This window comes from Cheilinus undulatus, linkage group 21, assembly GCF_018320785.1.
Source record: "Cheilinus undulatus linkage group 21, ASM1832078v1, whole genome shotgun sequence".
NCBI classification, from domain to species: Eukaryota; Metazoa; Chordata; class Actinopteri; order Labriformes; family Labridae; genus Cheilinus; species Cheilinus undulatus.
In genome coordinates this window covers 31,987,209-32,015,092 of record NC_054885.1, presented here as the reverse complement: position 1 = coordinate 32,015,092, position 27,884 = coordinate 31,987,209, and the positions used below count along the sequence as shown (strand labels likewise).

Sequence of the window (27,884 nt, the reverse complement as noted above, 5' to 3'; positions counted from 1 at the left end):
TCCATCTATCCATCCATCCATCCATCCATCCATCCATCCATCCACCTTCTGCTTATCTGATGCTGGGTCTTGGGGCTAGGAAAGTAATCCCAGACATCCCTCTCCCAAGTAACGTTTTCCAGTTCTTTATGGAGGATTCTGAGTTGTTCTCTGACCAGATAAGACATATCATCCCTCCCGTGTTTTGGATCTGCTCAGGTGCCTCCTTGCTGTTGGACTTGCCCTGAAAACCTCCAGAGGGAGGCACCCAGGAGGCATCTGATCAGATGTGTGAATGCCTCAGTTGAGTCCTTTCAATGCAAAGGTGCAGTGGCTCTATTCCAAGCTCCTCCTGGATGTTAAAACTCCTCATGCTATCTTTAGGGCTGAGTTTAGTCACTCTCATTCAAACTGCTTCTATCAGCAATATAATTCTTTCAGTCACTGCACAAAGCTCATGACCATAGACCATAGGTGAGGGCTGCAACGAAGATCGACTAGTAAACTGAAAGCTTTTGTGTGAGGAGTGCACAGTGGTTTAATATTGATTTAGTAATGGGGGTTTCTCTATGCTGAGATACCACAGCTCAACATTGAGCCCCCATATTTGGCTCCATACCTCAAAAACCGACACTGAAAGTGATTTAAAAAATCAAACTTTCTGGACATCCTGTCAAACACAGCTGTCAGTCTTTTCCCCAACATACAGTGTGTTATAGATTTTGCTTTACACAAATTCTAATTCACCTCTGCCTTATGCCCACTTTTATTTACCAAGAAAACCTCTAATACAACCTAGCAGGGAGGTACTGTAAAGATTGTATGGCAGGGAAAGTTTTCACATTAAATAATCATTAAATATATCTTTCTAGCCTGCAGAAGAAATGGCAGACATCTACAATCCAAACATATACTGCTGTGTTTTATTTGTATTGTCATTCAGCTTAAAAAACTGGGAAGCTTATCTTTCAAGAAAAAAAGTCATAAAACAGTGTTTAATTTCTGCCAAAGACTGGCGAATTTATAGATGCAAACAGAAACAGAAAGATCAGTTAAGAAATAAGCAGATTTCTGGTTGTCAACAACCTGGACGGATGAGTTTTTATAAAACTTGGAATAAAAAAGGCCTCATCTGATGCATGGCAGGTTTGGTTCAGGTTTCAATAACATGAGGAATATTACATTAACTGTACGTTAGAAGGAAATGCATGCATCTATTAAATAAGATGTGATGTCTAACATGCAATGTTAAAGTTAATCCATGTAAAAGTCAAAGGTTTGGATGACAACCCAAACAGAAAAGCTGTGATAGCACCCAAAAAAAAGCTACGTCAAAAACAGCTTATGAAGCCTATGGAATTCTGCAATTCAACTCTCAAGATTTTACAACACAAATTTGCAACCTCTGTTTCCACTTTTCCTGTTTTATTCACATAAATGGGAGCTGGTATTTGACTGTTGTCAGTCTAAGGATATTCAATTTTTATTTGAGCTTTCTTTTTATTATACATGTCTTCACATCATCACTTCCCAAACCCAAAAAACCCCAGACAGTCCACTGTGAATGTGCAAGGGAGAGAGGAGGGCGTGTATGTAACAAACTCAGTGATTGGTGGCATCTTCTTATTTCTTCAGCACTTGTGTCTTTAAGCTGCCTTTCAAACGATGACCCATCCCTCCCTCTATAGGCCTCACCCCACAGTCTTTAAATGCACCTCCAAATATTCTCCTGAGGACAAAAACAAACACTAATATCCCCTCCTCTGTCTCCTCAACAACACAGGCATTCTGACTAACTTAGGGCTGGCTTCCACCAGACCTTCTCTCCTCTTCTTACATTCCCCACTCAAGTTATTTCATTCTGCTCAGTTCTTTCGGTAGCGGTTCTTTGGCTTCTCACCGCAGCCCGTGGCCTCGCAGGAGGACAGGCCAGGCTGCTTGCCAGAGTTAATGCTGCTCAGTAAGGCAGGCAGCTCATTGGTGATTGCCTTCTCAATCTTATCCAGCAGACAGCCTCCCATGTAGGAGCACTGGGCTGACAGAGGCTTGAAGTTGTTGATCGGGTTGATGCCAAAGAAGTCACGGTAAGCATCGCGGTTGGGCAGGTCAAACTTGCTAACGTTGGTCTTGGCCAAGATGGACTTGAAAATGTAGAACTTGTCTGGGTCATCCACAATCTCTTTGAAGACCAGCTCTGGATCGCTGAAGAAACTCATCTTCTCTTTAAAGGTCTGGACATAGCGATCGACCAGCAGGCCATGGATGCGCACGCGGATTCCATGCTGGCGAATGAAGGCAATTTTGTTCTCCATGCGGTTTTCGATCACCTGGTTCAGATCTTCCAGAAGGGAAATCTCCTCTTTCTTGAAGAGATCACGGCTGGTGTCAGGTGCATAATCGTATGGCCAGAAAGAGCTGACGTATACACGGGGGGGTTCAGTGACATTGATGAGGGGGGCTAAGCTCCAAAACAGTGCTCCGTAGACTCTCATCAAGTCCTGGGTGGCCAGGTTGTCAGCCTTATTGAGGATGATGCGGATCTGAGATTCACGGCCCTTCAACTGACGGAAGAGCATCTCCAGCTCCAGGCCGACGTCCAGCTTAGTGGGGTCAAATACCACGAAGATGAGGTCGGCACGGTCAATGAACCACTGGCACACATCATTGAAAGGATAGCCTGGATAGAAGGTAAAAATAAACCCATCAATACAGAGCTCATATTCAAATCAAATAAAAATCTGCCATGTGTAGGTCGGGCTCTCTTTTACCTCTCTCCTGTTGCTTCCTATTCTCAATGATTCCTGGAGTGTCCACAAAAGTCACACGCTCCAGAAGTTTATGAGGCATCTCGATACCGATGAGCTTTTCCAGGAAGTTTTGGCCAAACTTCTCCAGGGGGGAGAAGGACCGTGAGCTGTCTGCAGCCATGACAATACCCTCCACAGAGCGGATCTTCTCCCCGTGCATGATAACTGTGAACTCAGAGGTAGTAGGCTCAGCTCCTGGAAAACAAAAGAGAGAGATTAGTAGGAAAGGGTCCAAGACAGAATACAGATTCATAAACTCTGATGTAAGATCTAAGCAAGACAAAGACAGGGAGACACAAAGGAAAGGGTTAAACCTGCCAGGACATTTTCTGCAACAGCTGGTCCGCAATTATCAGAATAAAAATATCAACAATAAACACTTTAATCTCTTGAAACCCTCATGCACATATGAAGACATTACAGTTCCTCTTTCTTATAAGATAGTAATGATTTCTGCTATAAGAATTTTGAGATAATTTTTCTGAATTTCCATGGAAGTTTAAGAATTTGCTTGGAATGTTGAGGATAAACATTCAAACTTTGTATGAAGGTAGCCTGGGTTCATGCCTGATCTGCGGCCTCTCTCCCCCACTCTCTCATCCCTGTTTCTGATTCCATCCACTGTCCTCCTCTCTAAAACTAAGGCATAAAAAGCCCAGAAAAAAATCTCAAAAAAGGAAAGAATGTCGTGAAATTTTATGAAAATATTTGGGGTATATGCTTGTCTATTTTGGAGTGTTTGATTTTAAGTTTTTGAGAAATTTGCGCTGAAATGTTTAGGTATTTTAATGGGAAATTGAGGGATTTGTTTTTGAATATTTGGGAATTTATTAGAAAATGGTGGGGGATGGAATATCTTTAGACATTTTATTATATTTTCATAGAAATTTGGGGGAATTTGTTTGGAAATTTTCAATAGAATTTTGGAGGAATTTATTTGTAAATTCTTGGGAAATTGTTTGGAAGTTGCTTTGAAATTTGGGGGAATTTGATTTAAATTTTATTATATTTTTCTGTATTTTTTGGTGAAACTAAAATTCAATCTGTAGGATTTTTCAGAGAGTTTGCTTGAAATATTTGGGAAATATTGCAGAAAAATTGGGGTATGTTTTGCTTTGAAATTTTTTGCTATTTTCTTGAGAAATATAGGAATTTATTTGTTAATATTTTGTAGAAAATTTGGGGGGAAGGGAATATACTTTGAAATCTTTACTTTATTTTCAAATAATGTTTTGGGGAATTTGCTTGGAAATGTGTGGAATTTTGAATGACTTTTTCAGTAAATTCTCAGGAAATTGTAAATTTTAGGAGGACTTTGCTTTAAAATTTTTGGCAATTTGCTTCAAAAGATTTGGGAATTTTCATGGAATTTTTCGTGAAAATATAATTTAAATCTTCAGGCATTTTTCAAAAGGTTCGACTGAAGCATTTGGAAAATAGTGAAGGAAAATAGTTTTTTAGATGGGATTTAAAAAATATATTCCTTAAGATATGGATCAGACAGCTGCCTCTCTATAAGTATGATGCTATTTCAAGGTTTTACTAAAGACTGGTTTACTGCTTGTTAGGAAATGATATCTTTATAAACATACCTGTGTAGAGCTGATAGGGGCTGTCGTGCATGCCCAGGAGGTAATTGATCATGGAGGACTTTCCTACACTCCAGGGTCCCAGGAACAGCACCATGGGCTTGGATGTAATCTCTCCATCTGTTGGGTAAAAGGAGTGAACAGTGATTAAAACCTCAGCTGAGGGGCTTTCTGATGACAAAATACCCTCTGAATTTCTAAAAGTAGATTATGACAAAATTGGCTGAGCTTTATTTGCAGCTGATAACAGCAGTTGTCAGAACTCGAGCAGTTCAGTGTGACGAGATGCCAAAACAAGGCAGCTTTCTCAACAGACTCCATTTCTTTTGGGGCCTTGTGAAAGGATAGTAAAACAACAATCCATCTAAAATCCATCATATGGGGTCGTTTCTGAGATGAAACACACTTAGAGTCTGACAGAAACCAAAAGCACGCCGGAGAAGCACCACTGCACAGAAAATAAAGACAGATATGTGCTGGGTTAGTGCTGCAGCCAAATCTGTAGCACACAAGAAAAACAGAGCCGTTACTTTGACATACAACTGAACGGGGCAAAGCTACTGCAAGCTGTGTCTCGACTGCATGTGTGTGTGAGTGGACGTGGTGTGGGGGTGGTAGGGAGGAGGTACACATGTTCTGTTACAGCCGACCGATACAAAAGACATTTAAAAGAAGATGACAATGGAAAGATCCCTGCCCTCATTATATAAAAAAGAGTGAGGAAAGCTATCCCACAGGAAAAGATTTTATCCCTTCTTCAGTATGCCTTTCTGAACACTCCCCACCCTTTCCCACCATTGCCCCCTCCTTAAACCAGTTTGTCCTTTGCTAAAGCCAGAGCTGCACATGCAACCCCCACCCCCTTTTTGTAGTTACATTTCTTCCCCTTTAATTCTTTAGCATGATGTGGGATTCGGTTGTAAATTTGATGAGCAGATAGTTTTTGTGCTGTACGATGTCATGTAATGATAACCTGCCTGAGTTTTTGGTGTGTTTATAAAGATGCATGTCCGAAAAAAGAATATTGTGGAAAAGTTCTTTTCACCTGCCAAGGTTTATTTCAAAAGGTGAAACTTTTGTTTATTCTAGATGCATTGCACATTAAGTGCAATATTTCAGGCTTTTTGTTTTAATCTTGGTAAGATAAGATAATATGAAGAGTATTTATACACTTTATCCTAGATTGGGACTCCTTTTGCACAAATTCCTGCATCATTACAGTGAGGCATGGAGGCAGTAAGGCTGAGGCACTGCATACTGTATGTAGAACAGCAATGATGGGACTTAATGACAGTTATACAAATCCAATTTCCAAAAATGTTTGGACATTTAAAATGTGTTGACACATATCCTGATTTGATGCTTGTATCATTTTCCAGAAAAGTATCATTGTTGAAGTACTCAAACTACAGTTCTTCCCTATTCTTGCTCGATGTGCATCCATGGGCATAGCGCGGGGGGGGGGGGGATACTGATTACCTGGGCCCACAGTGGAGGAGGGAGGCTGCAATGAAAAGTGTGTTTTACCTCATTTTTTCTTTGCAATTAGTGTCATTATTGAATCAAAAGCAACTTAATAAACTGGTCAGCAGTATAAAACTTAAAATAAGGCACTGGGGGACTCTAAAGCCTGATTTATGCTTCAGCATCGCGTCGACGGCGTAGCTACGTGTAGCCCTCTGTGTCGACGCGCACCTCTACGCCGTAGCCTGACGCGCACCTCCAAAAAATTCTGACAACGCGTCACGGCGACGCAGACCCCAAGCGCTGTGATTGGTCCGCTCAAAATGTCATTTCCAGCAGTTCCAGCACCTGTTGCTTTATTCTCTCTTGCTCACTCACCTCCACCCGACCCTCCTCTCTCTCTCTCTCTCTCTCTCTCTCTCTCTGAAACCTCACTTTAACTCCAACTTGTCTTAGTGCTGTGACGCATGAGCGTGTGCTATGAAGCTCTCTGTCAGGATGGATCTAGCAGGATTTTAAAGGAGTGATGGACAATAAAAAAAAGTCCAGCGCAACCTCTGGTTTGTGCTTATGTGCAAACAACATGTAATATCGACCACTGGTTGTAATCACACACCCAAGCATCCACTCTTTCATTAAAAATAGATGTTGTACAGTTCAGCGGAGAGCGACACAGCCGCTCGGATGAAACCACACACACATACACACAGCCACACCCCCCTGGCGTCATGGTGGTGAATTGCAGAGCGGCACGTTCCCTCGACGCAGAACTTCAAATGGTCAACGACGGCATGGACGTAATGCAGAAGCATAAATCAGGCTTCACTCCCCCTTCAAAAAATGTCAAAATGGTATAGTCCAGCGCTGCGAAAAAATGCGAATAAATTTAATTTAACCATTGTAAAAATATTGCTTATAAACCCATAAATTATGGTTCGAAAATAAAATAAATGCATAGACATTTGTAAAAATGATGCAATATTTGTTGCTTGGCTAGCCAGTTAAGGGGGGCCCTGTGTAATATTCTTTCAGGGGGCCCAAAATCGCTACGCCCCTGTGTGCATCTTAAGTTGCTCAACAGTGCTGGGTTTTTATTGTCCAGTTTTATGCTTCATGATGTGCCAGACATTTTCAATGGGGGACTAGCCTGCACACAGGTCAGTTTAACATCCTCAGACTTTTATTGGGAAGCTGTTGTAACTCATGCAGAATGCGGCTTGGCATTGTCCTCCTGAAATGTGTAGGGACATCCCTGAAAAACATGACATCTGCATGGACGTATATGTTGCTCTTGTATCTGTATGTCTCTCAGTATGAATCGTGACTTCACAGATGTGCAAGTGACCCATGCCATGGACAGTAATACACTACCACATCATCACAGACGCTGGATTTTTAACTTTGCGACGATAACAATGGATGGATGATCTTTCTCCTCTTTAGCCTGAAGGACTCAACAGTCTCCATTTAAAAAACATTTTAAAGTGTGAATTCATCAGACCATTCTTTGTGATTTTAGGTCAGCCCATCTCAGACAGGCTTTGGCAAAAAGAAGTCTATATTTCTGAGGTGGCACTGCTGAGCACAATAGAACCATAGTCTTTTGTACAGTAGATACTGTACTGAACAGATACTGTAGATAGACTGTAGATGTCACTACCATAAGGGAAAATTGATTTTCACAGCCTGTACAGACATAAATCTAAACATCCATCCATCACAAAGGCACAGAAGCACGTGTTAAAGAGATTATCTTACATATTGTGAAGTGACGAGACCAAGACAAGTACGCTACCATGACGCTGACACTAAACTCACTAGTAGTTTAGGAACTAAGTCCTGCTGGTAAATCTCCATAAAGCCTGTCACCAGAAGGAAATGCTCTAAAATTTCCTGGATGGCTGTGTTGACTCTGAACTTGATGAAACACAGTGGACTGACACCAGCGGATGACACGGCACCTCAAATCATCCCTGACTGTAGAAACTGAATACACTGGACTTTGAGAACTTTGGATTCTGGGCTTCTCTGATCTTCCTCCAGACTCTGGGACCTTGATTTCTGCATGAAATGCACAGTGGTACTCTTATCTAAAAACAGGACTTTGGGCCACCAAGCAACTGTCCAGTTCTTTTCTCCTTAGCCCAGGTAAGACACTTATGTCAATGTCTATGATTTAGGAATGGTTTGGCACTAGGAACACCACACTTGTTGCTCTTTTCCTAGGTATATCTGTCCACAGTGGATCTTAATGCTCTGTCTCCAGCTTCAGTGCACTCCTTGTGAAGCTCTCCTGCTGCTTTATCTCCATGGTCAACTTTCCTTGAATATGCCTTGATCACTCTGCCAACAGCCAGCTCTAACAGCAATGACCTTCTGTGGCTTACCCTCCTTGTAGAGAGTGTCAGTGAGTGTCTTCTGGACATCTGTCAAGTCAGCAGTCTTCTTCATGATTGTGGTTGTGTGTACTGAACCAAACTGAGAGAATAAAGGTTCAGGAAAACTAGAGTTGCTGTGCTGATTAAAGCTTTGTCTTTCTGCAATAACTGACAAGAAATACTGAACTTTTCCACAATATTAATTTTCTTGTAGATGCACCTGTAAATCTACATGACAGAAATGTATGAGGACAAATGAGGGGGTAAAGGAGGGGGGCTGAGCACTTCAGGCAGTGCCATGCACAGGTAAGCTCTGCCCACACCCACCTGTGGCTGAGTCCCCTAGGGTTCGTCCAGGGTAGGCTGTTAGATGAGGGTAGTGGAGAGGATGGGGAGGGAGAGGAGAGGTTGGAGGACAGAAAAGTGAAGGGAGGAAAGTGAGGAGTGAGGGTAGAGGTTTCTAGAAGCAACAGGTAGGGGTAGTGTGACAATGTGCAGGAGAGGGTGGGAGATCCAGCCCCATATTTGACTGAAGGTGTCAAATATGTTTGTGCACAGAAAATAGTTTACCTTATTGTTCAGTTTTTATGCATTTGAGTTATTTTAGAGGCAGTTTTAAGGTTTGAATGTATCTCTGTCAAGCCTACAGGCCACAAAAGAATCATTTTACTTAAATGTTGGACAGTAGAGTTTGTTGCAAAGTAGAAACTAAAAAAAAATCAGCGACATTGTGAAAATATTAGAAGAAAAGGGGTTGAAATACTTTAAAGATCGATACAAGAAAACACATTTGCATTGATAAAAACTTTCATCAGACCCAAAAACATGTAGTTATCACTATATAAAAGTGGATTTTTACAACTGAAATTATTTACAAGTTTATGCCGATATGTTTTAATACAAAAAATCTCAATGATTTAGGACAGACCTTGCAGTTATGTATTGTTGAGTGTGAGGTATGACATATGTGCCTAAACAAATCAGTTACCAAAGCAACCCAAACAGAAAAACCCACACATCAGAACAAAGTGCAGAGGAAACCAAAGCCCCCTGGAGTACCTGAGATCTCGTGCTGCCTCAGCTCATTGTACTTGTAGGCCTGCTCCATGGGCTTGATAGATGTGTGGTAGATCTTCCGCAACCTCTCAATAGCAGCTGGAAGAAAAGGAGAGAGAGTGAGAGAGAGAGAGGAAATTTTGTCATATTCTTCTGAGCATGAAATGCACTCTTAGAGCCCCTGTGGTACACATCTTCCTTTTCAATAGCAGTGTTGTCACCAGTGGTTTTGCTTTGTGACTGATGAAAAGAGAAAACCATTCCAGATCTATTGCCACTGATCTGTGTTGGCAGAGTTCCCATCATGCCCTTGGGTAGAGTATTAAGTTGTATTTAGGTTATGCCTATTGTATAGTGATCCCTGATGAGGTTCTTTTGGTTATGTTTTCTGTGGATTGTTGTTTTTGATGTAAGACACATTTGCACCGTGATTGAAGTAATCCACTGAGTTAGAGAGCCTACCTGTGACTTTAGGTGTTCAGAGATCTATTCTCATGTTTTTCTTGCCAATAAGGAAAGATCATATTTTACTGTAGAACTCTTCGGTAGCTCCTCAGTACTCAGTACTTAAAGTAAACTTTAAATTCTTTTTCTTTATTTTGATCAGATTTATAGGCCAGTACTTTCACTTTACTAAAGTAAATTTGAACTAGTCTAACTGCTTTTGCCAGAGTACAATAGTTGTGTACTTTTTCCACCTGAGCGGTGTCTACTTGACCTGGAAATGCCTTACAAAGCTACATCATTAAGACAGGAAAAAAGTTAGGATACTGGAAAAGAAAGGTGAGGAAAAGGCGGTGCATATGACCCCAACAATAATGCATTGATAAACTTTCTACTACTTCATCTTTGGAGCTAATCATAGCATGGCTCGGGCAGTTGTTAGCCAGGGAGCTAGCTCAAATGTTGCTGATCCTTGCATTCATATTGTTAAATCACATCAGCAGAGGGTCCTTTAATTGCACCTATGAGGGACCAGCACCTTATAGGGGTGGGTCTGTTAGGAACAGGCATCCAAACAAGATGGACTTTACTTATTTTCATGCTAAACTTTCCCACAGCAAAGATTAGTAGACTATAAACTTGTAAATTAACCCAGAGAGAATGTTGACTGAGCACAAAATGAGGGCATCAATAAAAAATTTCTGTGTTGATCCTAATCAAACACAGTCTACATCTGTTTTGATATCATGACCAAAAAGGAAACTGTGGTCTGCTATTATTGGGTAATTTCATGTTTTTAGTAACTAGAAATTGAAGACAAACCAAACTACCATCTACCCAAGAGCCTGAGAATCGGATAAGATTAATCATTAAAATAAAAAATACCTATCAAACTTGTGTTATGAAAAAGCATTCAAGCACTGAGAATTTTTAGAGCCTATAATTCACTTTATAAGACAACGCATCCAATGAAATTACTGTTGAATTGTGGATTAGAATGCGTTCATGTCTTCTTTGAAGCACATATTAAAGTGTGAAAATTGTGCATCATTTGAATCAGCTTTGCATCTTTTTCTCTGATCTACAGACCATTCCACCCCTAAATACATAGGAGCCCCTGACTGAAACATGCCTGTATTTATCAAGCACAACACATGGCTAGTAAAAGGGACTAATACTGAAATGAGATTTTATTTGAATTTTTATGGCATGTGTAAGGGAGGAGCATTAATTTAAGGTAGAAATACATATTTAAAAAGTGTTTATATTCAAGCTATGTGTTTGTACCCTTTCCATTTATTATACTGATATTTCCTTTTTCTGGCGTTTACGGGATCCTCTGATTCTCACCTGCATAGTCTTTTGATTTTTCTTCATTTGCGAGCCGCAGCGTCTCATCGATGTGAGATCTGTCTCGGAGGACGGTGGTGAAATCCTCTTCCTCTGTAAAATAGGAAAAAAAAAACAGAATTGAATGTGGTTCAAATCCCCCAACTGGGAAATAATGGTAAAGAAATACTGGAGGTGGATAATAGTAGTCTGCAAAGCAACACAGTGTGAGCTCATTATGACTCACTGAGGCTGTAAACAGTCATACAAATTCAATGTACTGAAGACGCTACAGAGGTCGAAGCTGTTATTTTTAGACCATATCCATCAATACTTCTGTACGTCCGTTTGTATTATCACTGCTTGGAATTTATGTGAATCACAGAGATGATTGTAGAAACTCTATATCAACAGTATCGGTCCAAATGTCCCAAATGCAAATATTCATTTATATGCAGATGACACTGTCCTTCACTGCTCAGCTCCTAAACAGCATTAAACTCTCCTAAAAGTATTCTCCCACTGTTCTGTACTTCAGAGTCCATTTTATTTGAAAGGTTGTTTCCGAAATATGGGACTTTCCTGCACAGTTACCTTAAATCGGTGCCTTTTCTTGAGTTTAGGACCCCTTAGCTAACGTGCGTATGGTTTTACTCATTCTTCCATAATATGTGCATGTGTAACAATGTGAGAGAACGTAACTGCTGTACAGTGTGTCATTCCCACTTTGAAACATATCAGATTGCTTAGATCAGCTGTTGGTACAATCAGTTCTTATTTTAGAAAGCAAAGGCTGAAAATACCCAGACAAAGACATTTGTTTGGCATCACCATGGGCTTTATAACAACAGCAGAGATAAAGAAGACACTCAGAGAGAGAGGGGACTTCCCCAGTCTGTTAAGAGACAGTGGAGGATTCAGAGCTGGACTGAGTGCTTCAATCAGTAATATGCACTCTTAGACAATCCTCTGTCTTTTCTCTTCTAAATTTACCATCCTATCAGAGACTTATTACACTGTTCGGTCTGTCCTTGTGTGGCCAGGCCAAAGAAGAGGCCTCCCTTTAACGCCTCCCACACAGTCCTGCTGCAGGCAAACCTGCTTGGAGTTATATATAGGAGCAGATGGGAAGTCTTTCTTGTTCACACTTCCGTGTCCTAGGGGCTTTAAAGTCCTAATATCCACCTACGTAACACTTCCCATAAAGTTGTTTGGGCATTTTAAGTATTTACTACATGTTAGTGAAATATTAAAGTCAATAGCTATAGCTTAATTGCTGTCATTCAATTGTAAATCACATTGTGATAACACATAATCTGGATTTTATTCCTGTATTGCAAACACATCATTTACATACTTTCTGTCAGCACACCTCTTTTTTAGATTTGTCCACTTGCACGGACAACAAATCAACATTAATCAAATCAATCCTCAACTTGATCTTGCTTCAACTTTTTCAGCTGCGTTTCTCTTAATACGCTTAATTTTTTAAAAACTTTACAGTCCTATAAAAATACTGACATAACATCATATCGTTAAGTTGGACTCTGGAGTCTGGTGGGGCCCTCAGTAAAAAAAAAAAGAAAAAAAAAAAAAAAAATATATATATATATATATATATATATATTCAGGGGTCCCTGTTACATCTGCAAACATAATAACTTCCCCTAATGCAATTAACCACAAATGTAATACAAATTTACTAGTTTAGATCTCATAATCCTGCAAACAAAATACACTTTCCACAAAGGTAACACACACAATATCTAAATGTTTGTGGTCATTGTTGTTTGTTGTAGCCAATTTTCAACTTACAGTGTGTTCAAGCCAGCTGGAGCTTAAGTCACATAAAGAAACATAGCCATGGCAATTTTTTTGTTCACCATGAAACAGGAAGTAGTATTTTTCAGTCTTAAATCACTGGTAGAGCAACAAATCATTGCAGAGGGGATTAAAATGGGTCAAAGCAGCACTCTAAATAATTTGACCAACAAAAAACTACAAGTGTGAAAACAAATTTTCCACAAATGTAAAATAAACATGAAAGCTAAATGCTTGTGGTAATTGTTGCTTGGTGTAGCCTTTAAACAACTTCCAGTGTGTTAAAGTCAGCTGGAGCTTAAGTCATAATAAAAAAAAACATGGTCATTGCATTTTTTTTTGTTCGCCATGAAACAGGAAGTAGTATTTTTCAGAGTCTTAAAACACTACAGAGCCCTGAATCTTAGTAGCAGATTACAATAAGTAAAAACAGCACTCTGAAGAATTTGACCAACAAAAAAATGCAAAAAATTTTTATTACCAAAATTCCCATTAGAATTATTTTCAAATTATGAATACAAAGGGCATTTTAAAAAAGCATGTAATTTCTCATTTAATCCTTCTTTTTATTAAGCTCATACAGATGATTTGCCTTCACTGTCTTTGTCAACTTCCACTGAAAACAAATTTTGTTTTCACAGTCACAATGCACATGATGCTTATCAGCATAACAAGAAGGATCGCTATTACAGAAAGCATGGTCAAAGTGGGAATACAATAACAGGGCTATATTTACCACATATCTTAATCTTTCTGATGATACAAAAAAATTAAGGATCCACGAAGTAAATCTGTACTTTCATAAAGTTCACACAAACATCAAATCAAGTGTATCACATTGGTTCAGAAAGGCCACAGAGTCAAGCGCTGCCATATATTTGATATCAGCTGATCTCGCACAAGCCCTCAGCTGACAGTCAGCTCGTTGCCTTTAAGCACGCTATTGGGTCATTGCATTTATGCTGCCATATTTAAACTGCTCTAGCTTTGCTGCTCCCTCTGCAAGCTGCTTTTTGCAACCCTCTCCCACCCCAGCTCCTCCTTTATTCTGCATCTGACTTAATCAATGTCATTCTGTTGTCATTGATGGCTGCTTTGCTCTGGGTTTTTTGCTGCTTCTCCTCCTGTCTCAGGCTTTTCTTGTAGGCCCAGGAAAGGCTGTTCCTGCTTTAGGCACGTAGGCTTGTGAAAGGGCAGGGAGATCCAAAAACACCCACACCGCCAAATATAAACAATGGCGATAAGTGCAAATTCATAACTGCAAATAAAGAAAAATACTTAAATCATGTGTGTTTCTTGACAAAGCTGTCCTGACTGAAATACCTTTTATATGACAACAAGAAGGGTGTATCATAGGTTCTATTTAATTCCACTTTTCAGCAGAAACATTTTTACTCCTATGTCATGTTGTGCTTTTTTACTATTTTACTTTTTTAAACAGTTGTGATATACATATGTTTTCACAATGACAATAAGCTTAAGATTTGTTCTTGATTGCGCTTTAACATGGAAATTTAAACCAGCAGAATGATGGTATGTAGTTGATCTTCTTGAGTAAAACTTCCTGCTCTTCATCCTTTCATAATCTATATCCTCAAGAGTCACAAGGGACATGGAACTAGTCCCAGCTGTCACTGGACAAGAGACAGGGTACGCTTTGCACTGGTCGCCAGCCAATCATGGGGTAGAGACAAATAAGCCATCATATTCACACCTATGACCAATTTATCATCACAAATAGGCCTAACGAGCATGTCTTTGGTTTGTGGGAGGAAGCTGGAGAGAACCCATGCATGCACAGGGAGAACACAACCTCACACAGAAAAGCCCTGTCTGGATAGGATCTGACCCAGGAACCCTCTTGCTGTGAGGCAACAGTGAAAGTAATCAATCCACAGTCCAGTCTGATCTAACCCATGCTGCTGAATTATCTCTGAGGAATGCTTTTTGGCTGTCTGCACAGGATTATATATACCGTAATATGATTTTAGAAAACTCACAGTAGGCAAGGCCATCACGGCATCCTGCAACGTGTCCTGGAAGCAGTCACTGGTCACATGGTCCATATATCCATGTGGTTATAGGGCCAAGCATGAGAATGGCATGCCACTCTGGCCAAAACTGATGTTGCATCAAATGACAAACAAACTCATATTCAGGCCTGTTTGTTTACAATTCAAATGGAGTAAATAAAGAAGTCTGCTAACTGTGGTGGAGGTAGAAACATCAGATTCAACAAATAAAAATGTTGCATTTGCAAGGTAATTAATGCTAAGACCATAAAAATTCCACACAATGATATAACGTATGGTGTGGCTCATGCTTTAATTGAGATTCCGACAGTTGCTCCTTTGCAGTGTTGCAGCAGTGACACACGCCGCTGTTTAAGCACAGCTGATTCTCCCCGAGTCAACCTGCTAAAAATAATCCTGTGTAATGTTTCTCCCAGCACGGTGCAAGAATAAGAGAAGCCAAAAGGTTAGCCACCAGAATAAAAGGAGGATATGAGTAATGCAGCAATCCCGAAAAAGACTCAGCAACTAATCTACATATGTCAATGAGTGTTTAAGAGGGTTTCTGAAAGGTTATCTAGGGGTGTTCGTAAGGAACTTCAATAGGATGTGATGATGCTAAACCCAATACTTTTTTCACATCTGAGTTCTCTATTTCATGATATTAAAAGTAGAATGATTGCTGCTGATTGTGCTGATTAATGTGACCTTTAGAAGAGATGACGCCTCATGTGTGGCTCAGTGATAAAGCACAGGCATTTGGTACATTATAATAGCAGCAAAGATCTCAATGGAGGGAGTGAAAGCTATCTGAATGAACACTGAATAAAGATTTGACTCAAGATGGGATGAATCAGCCAGTGAGGAAGAGATGTCAACTTTCTCAGGGCGCTGACTCTAATTCAGCATGGGCTCTGTCCCATTTCCCAAGGCCCTTTATGCCTCATTACCATGTAGTCTGTGTTTATGGAGGTGAGTCAACTGGAAGTCTGTTCTTTCCAGTGGGAATCTCAGTGATATCTAATGTGCTCCCAACTGCAATATTTCACTCCTGAATGTGAATAAATTTGCCTCTCCCTCATGGCTATAGGTAGTTTCTATCATGTCTCCATCCATCCAGACAACAGTCACATATATGAGTAGAAACAAGGCACCAGTGCAGAGCTGCATGATGTTATGACTAAAATCTTTGACTATGAAATGGGGAACATCTTTTTGCATTATATTTCCAAGTCTCATACACTGTGCATGAAAATTACTATTCTTCAACTCACAGATCACTGTTTAATTGAAGGCATCAGCAGCATTTTCCCCCTCTTGTGATTTTATATCATACATCGCTTTGTGTCTACATCAACTTAGAATATTCCAGTTGATTTTAACCCTTTTAATGATTATCTGTGAAGATATGGGTTCCAACACTAGTGTCACATTCCATGTTACAGTGCTGCAGTTGGACATTTTCTTCTAGCCACTCCAATTGGATTCTGTATTTGAAAACAGTCCATTTAAAAAGTTAGATGACACTAACCCACCATGAGAAAAGGAGAGTGGTCTGGCTGCAGACCATAGCTCCCAGACACCCCATCTTGCAGACTGTTACTGTGAGATGCTGCATTTGTCAGAACAGAAATACTAAAACCTTCAATAAGATTAATTTTTTTGGTTAGGTTAGGGTAGTGGTTAAAGTAAGATTTAGGACACAAAAGTTAAGTTTAAAAACCTACCTACAAACATTTAATTCAGCTGAGTTAACAGCATGCTGACAGGAAAAAGGTCATCCTTCACAAAAGCATTCTATGGTAGCAAATGTAGCTAACATAGCTCCATAAGCTACATGGATAACAGAGAATGTAGCTAATGAACTAACAGAGCTAAAGCTAAGGCTCAGTAATATCAATGCAAACAAAGCTAATGCTAGCTATGTAATCTGTGTGGTTAGGTTAGCTATGTTTACTAGCTCATATTGCTATAACCAACTTAGCTATATTGGCTTACATAGTACAACAGAACTACATAGCTAACATAGCTAATCTAGCAAAAGCTAAAGCTCACAAAGCTCACTGATATCTATGCAAACAAAACTACAAAAGCTAATGTTAACTACATAAATGATGTGGCTTTGTTATCTACATAGCATAGTTTGTGAGGTCGCTATGTTTGCTAGCTCACATTGCATTGGAAATTTAGCTATATTGGCTTATGAAGTAACTTTAACAACATAGTTAGAATAGTTATGTTAGCTTTTGCTAAAACTAATGAAGCTAAAGTGAGACACCGTGCTTATAAAAAAAAACAGGCCGATGTATATTTTACCCTCGAGTTATAGAGCTCTGACCTTCTCTGTTTTATTTATGAAATGCTGCATAGTCTGTAAATTTTGCAGTGTAGTTATTTCAGGAATGTAACTGCCAGACTTTGTTTTATGAATTTAGAAAAAAAAATCGAATACTTGGAAACACGTACTGGTGTTTTGTTGATTTGTGCTACCTTCTGAGATGTGCTGCTTTGCCATTGTGCACATTGGGTAAATGGTTAGGGTGAGGGTGAGGGATAGGCTATGCTATCGCTTCATACTGCCGTGGCACTTCCGTTCTCATTTTAATGATTCTAAAGAGCGGGTTGTCTGAGATCTATTGGAGCCAGACTGTCACTAAGAAAAGTACACACTAACCTACACTAAGCAAAATGGAGGGTTGGGCTTCTTGGTAAGGCCCAAGAGTGGCTTTTGAGGAACAAATCTCTTCACTTCACTATTCCTGACTTGTTCTTGCAGCTTTCAAACATTACTCAAGCTTCTGTAACTTGAGTCATCACTCAGAGGAGACATGTCTTTTAACACTACCCTCTTGAGTAGGCCTTAACTGCTGCGAACGTGTTAACACCTTCCAATCCAGTCGATCCCCGATGGAAGCTCTGCTACAAAGGTCTACAAAGATCAGAGAGGTAGTGTTGCCTGCGCAGGGCGGGCCTTGCATCAGTGCTCAAAATTAACCCTGCAGGCGCCAGGGGAGTTGAAACGCGGACATCTGCTCACAGGAGTGTGTATCCTCAGTGAGCCCGTTGCCACACAACCCTCCCTCAGTTTAGGGAAACATACTGGTGGCATCAGGACATCCAAGAGGAATGTAGGGGATTTAAGCCCACCACAGCCTCAGCAGCTGGGTAAGTCATACCTCAGCTATAGATCCTTGTGTGAAGGCTATTTATCATCATCAGGAAGAATGTCAGCCTAGCTGCATAGAAGAACATTTTGTAGAAAAATTGGTAACACTTTATTTTAATTGGCTCTAATTCTCTGGTAATTTTATAGTAACAAATGCACTTATCTAGTAGTTTCTCAAGAATAAGGTAGTAAATGCCTTATTATAAGATGGCATTTACCCAGTTATAACTTAGAAATATTAAGGAGTTGTTTACCTAGTTATTATATATTCATTATGAAGTACTTCCTTATAATATTGTTGAAATTCTCTGATAATAAGGTGGTGTTTTACCCTAACCCTAACCCCATTCCCTAACCCTAACCATAAAAATTGCTTGAAAATTATTCAGGAATGACTCATTTTAATTTGGAGAGAAAAATATTTTACCTGGAAATTATCAAGCAACCTATGCAGAAAATTATCATCTTATTTCTTAAAAATTACATGGTAGAATTCCATCTAATTACATGTGAATTGCCACGATTCTATGAGGTTTGGGTTTAGGGTTTGTATTAGGGTAATGGCTATAGTTAGGATTAGGTAGGATACCACATAATCATACGAGAATTGACACAATATTATGAGAGGGTTAGGATTTGATTAGGGTGATGGCTAGGGCTAGGATTACGTAAAATTTGACAGTATCATGAAAGTTAGGATTAAGGTTTGGATTAGGTGATGGCTAGGGTTAGGATTAAGAAGGATACCACATAATTGCCACAGTATTATGAGGGTTAGGGTTAGGGTTTGGATAAGAGTCATGGCTATGGTAAGAAGATTTTTTTTTGTGGGTAAGGGTAAAATACCTCTTAATTATCAGAGAATAGCCACAATGGAATGAAGAATCCCTCATAATTAATACAAGTTATTATGATGTAACAACACATTATCAGTGAGAAATTACCAGATGATTCCCACTCAATACTATAAAGTTACTAGGTAATTAAGGCCCACTAAATTAAAGTGCTACCAAAAAACCCTACGACCTGGTGCTGGTCTAGTTCAGCTGAGCAGCCACCCCTATACAGAAGCTACAATTTTCAATGCACTGGTCACAAGCTCCAGTCTCGATCCTGGTGTATTTGGTGCATGTCTTCCTCCACTCTTTCCCCATACTTCTTGTGTCTCTTCAGTTTTCCCATCATAATAAATGCAAAAATATCCCTTTATAGCTTACGACCATCCTTATATTTGGCCATGCATTTCAATTCTGATTTGCAGATAACACTCTTTCAAATAAAACAGGTCCAAATAACTAATGTATAGTTCATGAATGTAGCAGCATCATCCACAATCAATGGATCCAATCATGAATCAATTCACAATTTCTTTGCAGGTATGTTTTTAGTATATTTAAAGTAATTTGGAACTGCAAATACAAACTGCACAAACATTCCAAAGCCCTCATAAAACAACCTTTTGTTGCTTTCTATGTTTGATGTACACATGAATGAGTTTGCCAGTATGTATGCATAATATAGTGCTATATATACATTTAGGTGTCTGTGTGTGTAAAACCCCAGGATCATGTTCTGCTTGCTGCACCGAGTGGGTAATAGAATTAAACAGAACATGATGAGGGCAGCAGGCCTGACGTCCCGTCAGAGGATTTATCCTGAGCAAAGGTGGATTCAAGCTTCATTAACTGACGGCCAAGGGATCCAAAGGCAAAAAGGTCTATGGGTAGGGATTCTTTCATTCAGACTTTCAAAGAGGGGATCATTTTCACAGCACTAATGCAATGCAATAAATAAGGTTTTTACTGAATCCAAATCACCTTGTCTTTATCTTGCAATCAGGAAAATGTGCTGGCTTAGTTCAGGACACTTTATATGAATTCTGACACCTAAAACAAACCCGGTTAAATGCCAAAAAAATCTACAGCTGTGAAAATAAGCATGATTCTCTTACAGGCAGGGGTCAGAGGTGTGATGGCAGTCAGCAGAGCTTGTGCAGGGCATGATGAGAAGAGGCCACCAAAGGCAACAGGTGGCACAACTTGTGGAGCTAGTACTCCCCCAAAGTCAAAAATAGACCCACAATGGGTCAGAGGATGGACAGAGGAGGGGGGCAGAGCGGCTGCCTCCTATTTTAGGGTTTGGACCGTTAGCCAGTGTGGAGACTCGGAGATGGTCACTTCCCTCAGACATGACTAACATACAAACTAACAAAATGAGAGCTATGGCGTCCATTTATGATAAACCACATACCTGGCAAATGAAATGATCTGTAATTTTTTCAAGTATGAAACACAGTAAAATATTTATATCAGGGAGAGCCTCAACAAAAAAGATGATTAGATTCTTGCTCCATATCTTACTGTTTTATTCAACAGTGTAAAACTTAACCCACAAAGACATGAATGACTTCAGGGTTGTCAATTATATGCTTACATGCAGAGTTACTGTCTTAGTTAGGACATTTAAATAGAGTGCTGTCCAAGCATCAGTTAATGTTAATGTTACATGCATGTCCACAACCACTACGGTAGGTTTCAATATGCCATCTTTCAGCTACTACTTTTGACAAGCAAACAGCAAACCAGCTGACCTACCCCACCCGCTGAACACACTCGGCTCAGTTAACACTGATTTCCAACAGAAATGCTAATGATAACACATAAGGATATACATACTTGTCATTCTGCGGCATACTCTGCCAGTAACATGTTTTGTCACCATAGAACCACTGTGTGGTTGGCCATATTGCTTTATACAATGGAGGCACTTTGCTGTGCTTGTGTTTGGCTTAAGAAATGGGATAAAACAAATTTCACTTTCTAGCCTCTCAGGATGCTTCATATCAGTTTTCTGTGCACTCCATGCATTTGTTTGAAGTTAGAGCTGTATAAATCTCATTAAAAACCAGGGAAATCTGAATCTCTAAAGCTTTTTCATGGAGATCTAGGAGCTGAATGTCGGAGTGCATTGTGTAGCTGCAGGAAATGGGATTGGCTTAGGGCGTTGGGGGGCAGGGCTTAGCAATAGCTCTACTGTATGTGAAACAGAGAGCATGGACAACTTTACAGTTCTTAAAATTTTAAAGTTCTTTATGTTCTAATTTTGGTGCAAATGCAATGCGCACCCTCACCCTTGCTTATGGTGATACCTGAAAAGAGATGACAGAGTGATCTCTGCTATGCTGCAAAGTTAAACTTTCACTTCCAGGTCAAAGCCTGGCATGGACACTGAAGAGAGTGTGCTAGAACACCCAGTTCCTGTCTGAGCCTAAATGAGGTGTAAACATGCAAGAGTAAATCAGTCCTCTACTGCATTGTGGGAGATTATCGAGTTAAGATGCACTTTAAAGGTCCAGTTAAAGTTAGACAAACACAAATATTAACTTTTTTCTAACTGCATGGAAATGTACTGACTCTTATACGTGAAGGCAGTGATTTCCAACCTGGAGTCTGTACACCCATAGGCAGGACCCTGACACTGAAAAATAATATACAACAATGAATAAGAACACCCTAAAAGACCCTAAAAGATAAGAATAATCAGAATCTGTTAATTGTTTTGCAGATACAAAAAATGTTTGTTTGTTTTTCTTTTCTTTTGGGAAAAAAAAATAAATTTTGAGATGATAAAGTCATATTTACAAGAAATTAACTTTGAATTTCAGAGTTTAAAACAGGGATGTCCAAACTTTCTTTGCTGAGGGCCACATGCAAAAATATCAAGGATGGTTGGGCCACTTTCATATACCTAACCTTTATGATATCAAAGCCAGTCAATCCTGTCCAATTTAGGTAAAGATATGCTAAGTGATCCAATATGACTGGTTAATAGTCAATCTTTTTAAGGATTTTCAGGTGGCCATTCAGATTACAGGGGAACTATGGCTCCATCCTGGTCAGAATGACAATTTACAGTGTTGTCTCAGTTTAAGTCACAAAAAAATTGCATCAATAAATCGTCATGTCAAACTGTCTACAGAAATAGCACGGTAGCACTGCCTAGTGCTGAAAGTACAACATGCACATATCCAAATCAATTCATACTGTCTTCACAGACTATCTTTTTTTGTGTTAATTTTGATAGACAAGTATTGTTTGTGTCACCTTCCCGGATGAGCCCCCAAGGTAACATAAAAGTATTTTCAATAAGAAAACACAGACAAAATATATATGTGGGCCATTTTTCATTTATGTTTTAGAATTTGCTGCGGGCCAATTGAAAATGGGCCAAGGGCCGCGTTTGACCCCTGGGCCATAATTTTGACACACCTGGCTAAAAAGCTAAATTCATGAGAAAAACTGGCAATTTCTTATTTTAAAAAGTTTTACATTTTGACACAAGGAGCTCAAGAAATGTCATTGTTTTTTTTTTTAACTGTGTAAAGTCAGAAATCCACAAGAAACCAGACAGTGAAAACAGTGGTTGTTTTTTTTTGTTTGTTTGTTTTTTTGTTTGTTTGTTGTTGTTTTTTTGTTTGTTTGTTTGTTTTTTACTTTTCAGCTTTATAAATCTAGAAATTCAAAGTTTTTGTTCACATACATTAACAATTTTTAAAGTTTTTTTTTCTTGTAAATTAATGATTTTTTTAACTCAAGAATTTTGAGCTTTTCTTGAAAATTAACAATCTTCATTATTATTTTATTCTTAGAGCAGCCCTAAGATGCCGTCAGTAATTTGGCATTTACAAGTGTATATAGGCATTTTACGCTGGGATGTTCTCAGTGAAAACAATTAAAATTGATGTTAATTTTTCAAGTGGGTCCTGGTGAGCTCAGTTTTTCTTAGATAAAAGTAGTGGAGATCCTAGGGGAAAAGGGTTGGGAACCATGGCTGTAAGACACTCAAAGACCATCTTACGTGAGTCACATTTAGACTGTAAATCTTCTAGGTGACTTAGAAGTAGATATGAATTTGAGTGACAGGCCTAAAAGAAAGGTCCAACAGCAAAGGCACTTTACTCTGAGGTGTTGATCTGACACCTCTATCCCTGCTCTCCTGTTTTAAAGCCAGGAAAGGACGTCCGGTGCCCTTGGGGCCTTGTCTTAAGGAGGGCTGTGTAGTAAGGCAGTTAAGTATGACTGGCGTGTTCCCACCACTACTACCAGCAGAGGGATGTCCCAGACATGCCACATACCGTCAGAGGGAACACGTGGAGACAGTGCGCCTTTACATTTCATGTCTCCTGTGTGCAAAGTGAGGAGGCTAAATATGTTTTTACAGTATCAAGGATGGATATAGTGTTACCATTGGAGTATAAACACAGTGATGTGAGGATCTAACTAAGGCCTCTGAGAGGCTGTGATATATTTATCTATACAAGTCTTCTATAATGTTCTCAGAGTTGACATTTGCATTAATGATATTTATATAGATTGCGTTAGCAGCTCTCTTAAATCCCTCTCACACTTAAGGAGCACAGATGACTTCAGAAACTGAGCACAGCTTAGTTAGTGTTGGGTTTCTTGCAACCTTATAATAACCCAATAGTTACTACAGAAACCTATGTTTACTGCTACGTGACAGTAAACATGCGACTACATGACGAAGTCAGTCCATTCAAACCAGCAAAGAACACAAGTTTTCACATATCATTGTTTAGTCACGAGAGGTTAATTTTTTACTTATATATAAATGGCTGCAAATGAAACACAGTAAAATGAGCAAGTTGCCATTTGCAATTCCAATCTTAACGGACTGTTTTTCATCTAGAGGTATTTTTGCGCTGCTACTCCAATGCCTGAGTGTACGCTGACAAATTCAAAGCATTACTGAAATAATTCCTGTGATGTCTGCAATTTCCTTCTATCATCTCAGTATCCTAGTTTGCAGACAACTTCTGCAATCAATAAACTCAGGAAATGTCGATGTGATCAGCTGATTAAGGCTGCAGCTTTGCAGGCATCAGAGGCATGTGCCAGGATTGTGGGTAAGATTTCACAACATTGATGTTACCATGCACACTTGTTCACTCGGCTGCTGCAAAATGTATCAAGAATCGTCTGAATTACAGTGTAAAGATAAAACATTAATGTCTTCTCTTTTAGACAACAAGTCTGCACAGCCCAGAGCTGTTAGATAACTTATGATGATATGATAGCAAATCAATTTTACATTCCTTTAGAGGAAAATTACCCACTTTGCTGTACTCTGCAGACTTCTTCAATAAAGCTCCTGACAGAGATCAAACCAATCAATTGGACAAATAATTACACACTGAGCAGCACAAGGAGTTCGTGATTCTTTATTTTTCCATAATCTGTGAGACCCAGACTCATGACTCCTGTGTGCTCAGTGACAGAAAATCAATGCATTAGATGCAATCATTATCTTTAGATACGAGTGTAAGACACCTGCATACAGCAGAATGAAAGCATGACTAGCAGCTAAAGCCCGGCCCCTCCTGCCTGGAGAATGCATGTCCCTATAAGGCCAACTGCTGGGAATAAATTGCGATTGTGACAGTGCAGAGTGACAGCAGCTGTGCAGTGTATCTAAAGGGAAGCATGGGATGGGAGGGGTGGGGGAGTCAGGGGGAAGGGGAGTAAAATGAAGGGAGGAACTGTAGTGACCAGTATTGGGTTTCAGGAGGCCTTCCAATCTTAGACACCTGACAGCGGTCTGGAATATGGAGGCCTGGGCCCGATCCTCGGAGCTGAACGCCACCCCAAGGACAGACAAGGGTGACAGACAAGGGTAATGGCAGAATCTGCACTAGGGCTGGGAAATAGAGCCAGTTTTCAAAATGTATTGGTAGCACTTAATTTTAGTGGGCCCTGATTACATGCTGATTTTATAGTTACAAGTGTACCAAGTACTTTCTCAAGAGTAAGTTGGTAAATACCTTTAAATAAATTGGTGTTTTACCAAGTAAAAACCAAATGGTGACATTAAGAAGTATTGACCTAGTAATAAATTATCAGTTAACAAGTAATATCTTGTAGTATTGTGGCAATTCACAGGTTAATCGGTAGTTTTTTTGCCCTAACCCTCATAATATTGCCACAATTCTGTGGTAATTATAATATTTTACCCTGACGCTCATCTTTCACCCTAGCCTGACCTAAGCCTGACTAATATTGCGGTAATTCTCTGGCAGTTGGTGGTATTTTACCAAGTAATTTCTCATGCATTTTGGGGGGGGCTTTTGCCTTTCTTCTAGGACAGCTGTAGAGAGACAGGAAACATGGGGAGAGAGAATGGGGAAGACGTGAAAAAAACACGCGCCAAGACTGGAAATCAATCCGGTGACCACTGCACCGAGGGCCACAGCCACTGTTCGTAGGCATCCACTCTACACACTGACCCACATCACCACCCACCAAGAAATTTTTAAGATGGTAATTCTCTACATAAGTTGGTTAATAATTCCCAGGTATTTCTTTTATATGGGTCCTCTAAATAAAAGTGAGTCGTCCCTGAATAATTATCAGTAAAAGTAATTTTTAGGGTTAGTTAAAGGGGTTTAGGGTAAAATACCACCAAGTTACCAGAGAATTGCCACAAAATTACAAGGAATTACTTGATAATAAATACATTATTACTAAATAAATACTTCCTTAGTATGGCCATAATTCTGATTTATTGCTTGGTAAAATGCCAACTAAGTACTTGGTAATTAATAATGATTATGATAATAATAAAATTTTTGAGAAATTACTATATTATAACCTCTTGTAAAATTAATTAGGTCCCACTATATATTTTCAGATGTGATATAGATTGGACAATAATGCTTGTATCTATGCTGATGATTTAAAAAAAAAATCAATAAATACCAGGCCTAATTCTAAGTAAAAAAAATGTTGAGATACTTGAGATAATTATTTGAAATGTTTAGTTTAAATGGGAGATAATTATTTAATTTGTTAATTCAATTGCAACAATCATTTATGTTTTTTCATAATACCCAGACACCAAACATTTGGTAATGTATTGTTTTTATTGGTCAGAAAATGCTGGCAAAGTCCAACATACTGTCAAAGTTGCACAAATACACTAGCAACATTTGAAAGAGTGTGCTGAACTGGGCACTTTTCCAATGTTGCAAACTTGTTCTTGCAGTTAGACAGTGCTCGCTCTCTCTCTGTTGATTATTTAGACTTAGTGCAGGAGTTTGTCTGCAATTTATGATCATTAAAAATGAAAAATTTGCTCAGCATGGGTGTCAGGGATTTCTATTTTTGTTGCTGTAGTATCAAACAGATTTGAATATAATTTGATTTTTACATTTCTAATTCTAATTCTGTTACAATTTTTCATTTCTTTACAGGAAAAAAACATGGAGATATACAATGCTGTGCATTACTTTTAGACATGTTTGGGCCAAAAATTGCAATAAGTTGTAGATTTGGCAAGTAAGCCTGTCTGAGGGCATCACCGGGCAGGATGGAGTATTGACACAACCCCAGTCTTGTTTTGGATGTCTTTGTATTTGCAAGGGGCATGGGAAAATAATATGTTGAAAAAATAAGTCTACACCTTTAGCGCAGAGTAAGGGTTGGATGTGGAGAAGCAGTGGCCGAGGGTACCATCTGCCAGGTAGTAGAGTTGCCACAAGCCCTTGGTCATGCTCTGGATGTCCAGAGGGCCTGAAAACTGCCAGTGGTCTATTGGAATGAAAAAGCCGGGACAAAAAAAGTGCCATCGAGCTTGACCTTGGCTGCCAAGCTTGACTCTAGCTGCCCTCCTCTCCCTCTCCAGCCCCAGGCTGTGGCACATTGGGACAGTGATGAATCCTACATGCCTAAAACTTATGCACATGCCTGTATATCATGTATCTTAATTCAGCTGAAAATTACCAATAAATAATTTTTGGTGCTTATCACCCAGCCCTAGCCTGTACCCAGATGTCAGCCCACGTTTTTAGAAAGGGTAATCTTGGAGAGGTTGTTGTGACTTTGACATTGAACTACACGAGCTCCATGCGATCACTATTACAGTCATGATCCCTGTAGTTTGATATCATGGATGATCGCTGCATAAAATGATGCCCTCATTAGGTGTTTCAAGTCTCGAGTAACTCTTCTCAAACACTTATCAAAATCAAGTTTCAAAAGTGAAACATAGAGGTCACATGTATGAAGGCAGACATCCAAGTAACTAAATGCTAAGTGTCCATTCAAGCTCCAGCATGGCCGTTTCCTCCTTGCTTAGACTGAGACTTTTCCATCAGCTGGTGCTATGCGTTACAACAGCTGACATGCTGTCAGTCCAGGGGAGACACGTAACAATTATTTAACAAAGCTGCACATTTAAAAGTCACAAAGATTAACTGTTAGACGTTGGTTCATTCTTTAAGAAGCCTTACATTGCAGCATTTGTGGTGGTTTTAAGCAATAAAGCCTCCTAAATGTGTCAGTCCTGAGGACGTATAGTTTAATTATAAACTATGACACATTTTAAATAGCAGTGCTTAGCAGGGAAAGAAAGACCTGGATAACATTTCTGTCTGTGTCTATCCTCGGCTGGTGTCACTATGTCCCTACAAACTGTGCCTCCAGCAGCCTGTCTGTTCAAACTCATATTGGATGCAAGAACAACCCTGTTCTAGCAACTCTTTAGTAATTATCATTATACTTAAAGAAAACGTCTCTAACTCTCTGTAAAGTTAATCCAACACAAAAATCAAGCATTCATTAAACAGCCTCAAACTTCTACCATCATTCAGCAGCAACACTTGCTTTATACACAAACAAATCTCTACAGTGTGCCACCAGGAGTATCGACCATACATTTATCCAAAATGCCTACAAAAAGCCTTACCTGCTGTGGCCTGCAAAAGCAGCAGGGAGAGGAAACAGCTGATCAAGACCGTACCCTTCATGATGGCTGCCAGGAGA

The 27,884-nt window shown here is 39.5% G+C and overlaps 1 protein-coding gene across 2 annotated transcripts; it reads right to left on the bottom strand.

The window, feature by feature from the left end:
* Positions 1–973: 973 nt before the first annotated feature.
* On the bottom strand, positions 974–27,884 carry srl (sarcalumenin). Of its 2 annotated transcripts, XM_041778047.1 has the most exons (7): positions 27,808–27,884; positions 11,068–11,160; positions 9,277–9,372; positions 8,545–8,580; positions 4,379–4,495; positions 2,748–2,981; positions 974–2,656 (listed from the first exon to the last, which is right to left on the bottom strand). In XM_041778047.1, the coding sequence occupies exons 1-7, from the start codon at positions 27,866–27,868 to the stop codon at positions 1,845–1,847; spliced, it is 1,449 nt and encodes a 482-aa protein (XP_041633981.1). In that variant the 5' UTR covers positions 27,869–27,884; the 3' UTR covers positions 974–1,844. The 2 variants fall into 2 exon arrangements, with proteins under 2 accessions (XP_041633981.1, XP_041633982.1); XM_041778048.1 differs by lacking the exon at positions 8,545–8,580.